Genomic DNA, 7,084 nt, shown 5'->3' with positions numbered 1-7,084 from the left:
ATTTTGAATGAAATGGCTCTCCATAAAAAATGAAGCAAGTCTTGTCAACATGCAGTTATTCATGGTAAATTTATCACAGTTATGACGATAGGAATGAAACAGTTTTTAAGTTTGTAAGTTCTGATTAATGTTTCTGCTGCTGAAAACATCTGGTCAAACTGGTGGCTTATTGGTTTTAAAATATCCGTGACAATGTTTCTCGCTTTGAGGAAGCGGCATGGGTTGTTGATGTTTGGGAGACAGTGGCTGCAGTTTCRCTCTATTTGCTTTAGTGCAGCTTGTTTACCACATAGAGCTGTCAGATCTGTAGAAGATAAAATGTAGCTTTCTAATAAGTGAGGGTACAATAACACCTGGAGGRGCTGACCCAGTCTACAGCCACCACTGATATAGAGCAGGGCTGAGGTCAACTCTGTTTCTTCTGAAGCCAACAATTGTTTCAGCACCTTCATTGGCCTTATCGCTGTTTTAAGTGCTTAATGAATAATAGTGGTATTGTATTTTTGTTATATTTTGTGGGAGAGTCAAAATATCATTTTTAAACATGACTTGTCAACTTACAATTCTTTAGTTCTCTCAATCTTCCAACAACCAATGTGATTGGCTAATATATTTTTAATTAGCAAAATATTCAATACAAAAATYGCATTTTCTAAATGTAAGTTTGTGACAATCATTTTTCTGAGATGAAGTAGATCTGTTTTTATTTTTTATTTATTTATTTTTTTCCACACGAGGTCAACAGAACAGTTTGACGAAATGAGGTTAAGAGTTTCCAGTGGTCACAGTGGTTGTTTGTCTGAAGGTCTGTCATTGTGGTTATTGTGTTGATGGTTGTGTACGCTCAGAAACTCTGTTCTGACTGCACATTCTCATGATTATTTATTTTTGAAATGAAGATGATCAGAAGACTTTAAAACTTTTCAAACCTATGAACTAAAATGGTTAAAAAGTCTAAAATAACAAAAGAAAGTGGAAACCAAGGATTAATCATTGATCAAATATTTTTCTAAGTTTTAATTAAATATTGTTTCAAAGTTAAACAAACTTTTTTGGGGTTTGGAGGTTCTGTCTTTAGGATGGACCAATCTTTGTCTGAGGGTCCTGTTGGCCCCCTAACCAAAGCTGAGCAGTGCGTTATTAACTTCAGTGCAGWGAGAAATGTTCAGACCTGTATCATAGAGAGCCTCTCCACAAGCAAATGGTTCAATAAAGGAGATCTACRGCTTCAGGACAAAGCCGTGAAGTTATACTGTATCCAAGAACAGCAGGAGTGAGTCTTGACCARGTAACTGTGTGATCTGCTGTAGCAGTTGCAGCGCTAACTAGAACTTTCAAGTGTTTGGATTCAGCATCACTTGGCAAAATTGCAAACTATAAGGGTTTATTATGTAAAAACAGTAGAGTGTATCCTTGATATTGTGAATTTCTATTGATGCGTAAAAAACACAATCTGAAGCTAAGAAAAGAAAATGTTTCCACATCTCAAATTTTTTTTATCATGTTTTCAGGAAATAAGTCTCACCTCAGACGAGTTAAAAGAGGAAAGCAGAGAGGTAAAGAGCAGCAGACCTCATGACAACCTTTTACTTGTGACCACAAGTCAAACATCACAAAGAAAGCTGCTGCTAAGAACCGGGGCTAAGAAGTAACATTTATTTATCTCCACCAGTCAGAGCCTCAGGTTCAGCTCCTCTCTGGTGTCTAATAAAGTATGAAGGTCAGGAATCTGTGCAGCTTGTTCCCAGCATGTAAATCTGAGGTGAGTCAGAAGAACTGATAAAGACACAACTCAGAATCTTACGTTCTTCCTCTCCAAGATACAGCAACAAACAAACTACTAACAAACTAACAAACAGCTTTGGTGATGGTTTGTGTGAGGTATTACTGATTGAAAAACACACTTAAATACTTTTTCCATTGTTAGTCTGTTGAATACATTCACCCACACACTGCAGGAAATAACTGAAGACTGGAATTACTTTTTTCAAACATTAAAAAGGAGTTGTGGCATTTGACAAGGAAACAGACTTTGATTAGAATCACTCATTATCAGGAGGTACTTTTATTTTTAGAATAAACTGAAACATACAAAAGGAACAAATTCAAATGGGTATTCCTTTGATAAATTATATTTAGGAAAGTTTGGTTATTTTATTTTTGACAAAAACTTGGAGGAAAACAAAATCCAATGTGGGCCCAGTCCTGTGGTTCTGATCTGTCGATAATGTTTAAGAGGTGATGAAGCAGTGTTTTAACTTTGTATCACCCAGAAGTGAAATTCAGGCGGGTTTAGAAGGAAAATAACTGATCACATAGGCTGTTAACTGATAACTGGATATAAACTACCAGTAAATAATCCTGTGTGGATAATTACAGTCACTTTACCTGACCTCTGGTTCACTCAAGGACTTTTAGTCATTTATTATGACAAAAAAACCTTTACAGCTATATGATTCATAAAGCAGCTGCAAACCCAAACTGTTATTGCACATACTAGTTAATATTTAGACACAATTTACACAAGTTTATTTATTTAGCCTTTATTTAATCAGGCAAATCCTATTGAGATCATAGATTTTTTTTCAAAGGAGGCATTGGCTTGAGTGCAGCATAAACATGTGTTTGTACATATAGAAGAAGATCAACAATTAAACAKTAAGACTGTGATACCAGCAAGTCCATTTTATTATCTAAAACAACGTATTCCTGCATGAGAAGTTGTTTTTTTTAGACTATGCAGATTTATTTTTCCAATATGAGTGTTTTCATTGTGTTTCAGGTTTGTTGCATCAGTCCACTCAGTCAAAATATTTAATAAAAAAGTATTTATGTTGACTTTTRATCATAAGGAGAGGGAATCTGAGGAGGGAAAAAYGAAGAAAATAGTGTCATTACATATAATTGAGAGTTATCAACAATAATTATCAGTCTGATTAAAAAAACCCTCACCTGCTGTTTTTACTGTAACCCTCTCAGGTAAAACCCACAGAGGACAAARACTGAAACTGACCAGCAGGGAGCGCTGCAGGACGCTTCAGGTTGTAAAAAGAACAGTGGTTAGCTTCAGTCAAAAAGCCTCATTCTTTCCTCAATAAATAAATAAATAAATAAATAAATAAATACATAAATAAATAACAGAAGCAAAAAAAATCACATCTAATCAGGACTTTCTCACCTCTCAGATTCAGAACTGAAGAGTTTTCCTTCATGGTCACCATATTTCTGGCAGTGCAGGTGTAATTCCCAGCGTTCCTKACCTCTAACTTCTCTATGACATACAGGGAATTATTAACATTTGTCTCATTGCCGTTGAACATCCAGCTGAAGTTTGCTGGTGGAACAGATGCTGCGGTGCACTGCAGCGTCACTCTGTAGCCAAGTGAAGCTCCTGATGGTCCAATAACTGAGGTGTTATACGGTCCATCTGCACAGAAAAATCAGTCATGTCAGGTTAAATCCATAAAACTCTGACATGTGATTAGACATCTTAAAGAAGTGCAATAAATCATCCCATTTTCAGCTAGTTTGTGCATTGTACTTACAGTTGACAATGAGATTAAGAGTCGCCGTCGAGATGCTGACAGGGTTGCTGAGTCGACACTCATASATGCCTCGGCTGGAGCTGAGGACAGGTTGTATGAACACCGTCCTGTTGTCCATAGATAAGCTGACGCTGTCACTGAGCTGAAGAGGAAGACCATCCTTCATCCACTTTGTGCTGCGGATGGATCCGGAGGCCTCACAGCTCAGATTGGTGGAGTTTTGACCTTCTATCAGGATGGCTGCAGGGCTGCGGATTATGGCTCCAGTTATTGGTACTGTTGTGAAAATTACAGCAGAATACCTGAAGTGTTAAAATGGTTGTAGAGTTCTAAAATAATAATAAAAAAACAGATTTTACACATGAACAAATTACTTATTGATCAACATAAATTTAAAATGTCCTTTAATCTTTGCATTATAGCATAGCATTTCCCAAATACATGATTTATCCACTGCAAAGATAATTGTTTGTGTGCTTTTAGAATTTTAACATTTTGTCAAGTATAAGACTACATAAAAAATAATTACCTAAAATGCAAAAAATAAGTAAATTCCCTAACCTACTTTTATATTTTACTATCGTTTAACCTAAAATGCATTTAAACTTACTTCAAAGTAATGATCAAATAGTCAAAGTCATGTTTTATTTGCTAAGTGGGTAGTAGTTTTACTTAAATCATTAAGAAATTATTTCTCTCGTCAGGAAAAGGCATCAGACCAACTAATCAATATGTATTTGTCGATGCATTTTCCATGAATTAATTATTATGAAGATGAAATATCAAAAGCCAACTTGTCCTTCTTTTTTTTTTGGGGGGGGGGGGTAAATTCTCTGCACATAAAAAGCCTACCATACACATTGAGCGTGGTCTTCCCGAGTTCCTGCAGCCCCCCATTAGGTATGACAGTGAGTGTGTAGTCCCCACTGTCCTCCAGCACCAGGTTTCTAAGCTCCAGGGCTCCGGTGGCTCGATCCAGTGAGATCCTGTTGGTGTATCCYGGGTCGGTGATGTTGACGCTCGTGGATGTGATGATGATCTTACCTCTGAAGCTCCAACTGACGGACAGAAATGGAGTCTGTGGGGGGGTGAGGTTGGTGGTGAACTTCACTGTCCCTGCTACAACCCCACTCAGGGGGGCTGTGGGTAAAATACCCTCACCTGCACACATACCTGAAGAACACAAAAAGGAAAGAAACAACTTACACTTTTAACTTGATTTAAAGACTGGGCTTATTTAAAAAAGGATTTTAAAAAGATATAATTTACATCTAAAGATAAATTTACCTGATAACAAAAGCATCAGAGCTGCTGAGATAAAGTTCCTGTCCATGGTTTGACCTTAACGTGGTTAAATGAGACACTGGTGCTCCAGCTCTTTTATCCTCACACATGACCACCTCCAGCCCCCCACTCAGTCACGAAAAGCAAAAGCAATGTTTACTACACCAGTGCACGTACATCAAACCAGCTCTGAGTCACRGTCAGGAGATACCTGAAATCAGGGCGGGGGAGTTTTCACAGAAAATTTCTGTGACCCACAGGAAAGGAAATCTAATAGAAGTTGTTCATTCAAAATATTTATGTAATAAAAGAACAGAGACTACAGCTCATCAGGTAAGTTTGACTCATTTTACTATTAAAAATCTAATTTAAACACAGCAATGAATGGTAAGAATGGTAATAGAAAACAACAAAAATATATAAATAGCTTTATCATGTTAGAGACATGAATATGAGTTTAAATATTTTTATTTATTCTGCACAGCTAGTGAGAAGACATGTCCTAAAGTAATYGCTGAAATACTATTAAGATTAGGGACTTTTTTAAAACTGGTTGTTTGCTTTTTATCAGCACTGGACATTAAACAWACATCAAGGCTTTTACAATAATATGATTAAAATAATGTATGGATATCAATACATATATAATTGTATATCAAGTCAATTAGAGTAAAGCAGAAATGTGACTCATGTCGGTTCTGGGGTTTCAATCAGTTTWATGAGCTCTTCAGACTTCAGTAAAGTGGATGTTTTTAGGTTTCCTAAGGGCTTCTGTTTGAGGAGCTCCAGTGATCCATTGCATTCCTTCAGCAGGAGGATCAAAGACGTTCGGGAGACACTCAGCCTCCATTAGATGACTTTCCAAACACATAGCACTTCAAAATTACGACCGGACTCTGTCGTAACTTTGCATGGCTTTCAACTGGTGAGAGCGGACCGGAGCATGAGGAAGAGTGGTAAGAGGAGGAGGGGGGACTGGCGATGTGCATTACTGAGAGATGGTATAACCCTGGACACATTACTGTGAAGGAGCAGCACTGTACCAAAGACATTGAACTGCTAATGGTTAGCGCTCGGCCATACCATCTAGCCCGTGAGTTCTCACGTGTGATTGTGCTAATTGTTTACATCCCTCCCTCGGCCGACGCTACGGCAGCCCATGAGGACATTCACACTGTCTCTCAGGTACAGATGGCACACCCGCAGTCCCTTATTATTATCTCTGGGGACTTCAATCCTGCCTCCCCTCTTCCACTCTCACTAACTTCAAACAGTATGTTGATTGCCACACAAGAGACAACAAAACTCTGGATCACCAAGAGGCTGACAACTCATCACCCGTCCCCCTGCTTGGTCACTCAGATCATAACCTGGTCCTTCTCCACTCYTCAGACTTCAGGTACAACTCAGACCACTTTCACCTTCAGAAGTTCACGGATGACATGGCCATCAATGGATGTACATGAGATGGGAATGATGAGGAATACAGGGGTTTCATCAGTGACATTGTTGACTGGTGTGAGACCAACACTCTCCAAATCAATGCCAACAAGACTAAGCAGATGGTCATAGACCTCAGGAGGAAGTCACTCCTAACAGCACCGGTGAACATCCAGGAAAAAGACATTGAGACAGTGGACTCTTACAAGTTCCTGGGTGTTCACCTCAACAACAAGCTGGACTGGACCACAAACACAGACGTCCTGTATAAGAAGGGCCAGAGTCGACTCCACCTACTGAGGAGGCTGAGGTCCTTTGGTGTCTGCAGGACTCTGTTAAAGACATTCTACGACACAGTGGTAGCATCTGCCCTTTTCTATGGAGTGGTCTGCTGMGGGGACAGGAACAAGATCGACAAACGGAGCTCAAGCTCTGTGCTGGGACGTCCTCTGGAGCCTGTGGTAGTGGTGGGTGAGAGGAGGATGTTGGCAAATTTGACAGTCATCATGGACAATCCCCACCACCCTCTGCATGAAACCGGGGGTGGGAAGCTGAGCAGCTCCTTCAGTTAACGGGATCCCCGATTAGTTGTAACGTTAGACTTTATTTGACAAACATATTTTTAACTGTAAAATAAAGACTGTAAAAATACTGTAGGATGTTTAGTTTTTATCATTTTTAAACTAAAAGTTTAAAAATATATTACATGGCCATGTAATATATTTTCTTCCATGAAGCAGCTCTGTTGTCCTCCATCCATATTTTCAGTTACAGGCTGAGTCATTTCTACCTTCTCCTCTCTGTCAACGCTCTCT

The 7,084-nt window shown here is 38.8% G+C and overlaps 1 protein-coding gene across 1 annotated transcript; it reads right to left on the bottom strand.

Moving 5' to 3' along the window:
• Positions 1-2,844: 2,844 nt before the first annotated feature.
• Positions 2,845-4,921, bottom strand: LOC106521022 (carcinoembryonic antigen-related cell adhesion molecule 6). Its single transcript, XM_014013401.1, has 6 exons — positions 4,833-4,921; positions 4,398-4,718; positions 3,546-3,821; positions 3,179-3,427; positions 2,953-3,035; positions 2,845-2,862 (listed from the first exon to the last, which is right to left on the bottom strand). Exons 1-5 carry the CDS (start codon positions 4,876-4,878, stop codon positions 2,962-2,964), a joined length of 966 nt encoding a protein of 321 aa, XP_013868855.1. The 5' UTR covers positions 4,879-4,921; the 3' UTR covers positions 2,845-2,862; positions 2,953-2,961.
• Positions 4,922-7,084: the final 2,163 nt, after the last annotated feature.

This window comes from Austrofundulus limnaeus, unplaced genomic scaffold (assembly GCF_001266775.1).
Source record: "Austrofundulus limnaeus strain Quisiro unplaced genomic scaffold, Austrofundulus_limnaeus-1.0 Scaffold101, whole genome shotgun sequence".
NCBI lineage: Eukaryota > Metazoa > Chordata > Actinopteri > Cyprinodontiformes > Rivulidae > Austrofundulus > Austrofundulus limnaeus.
This window is presented reverse-complemented; position numbering and strand designations above follow the sequence as displayed.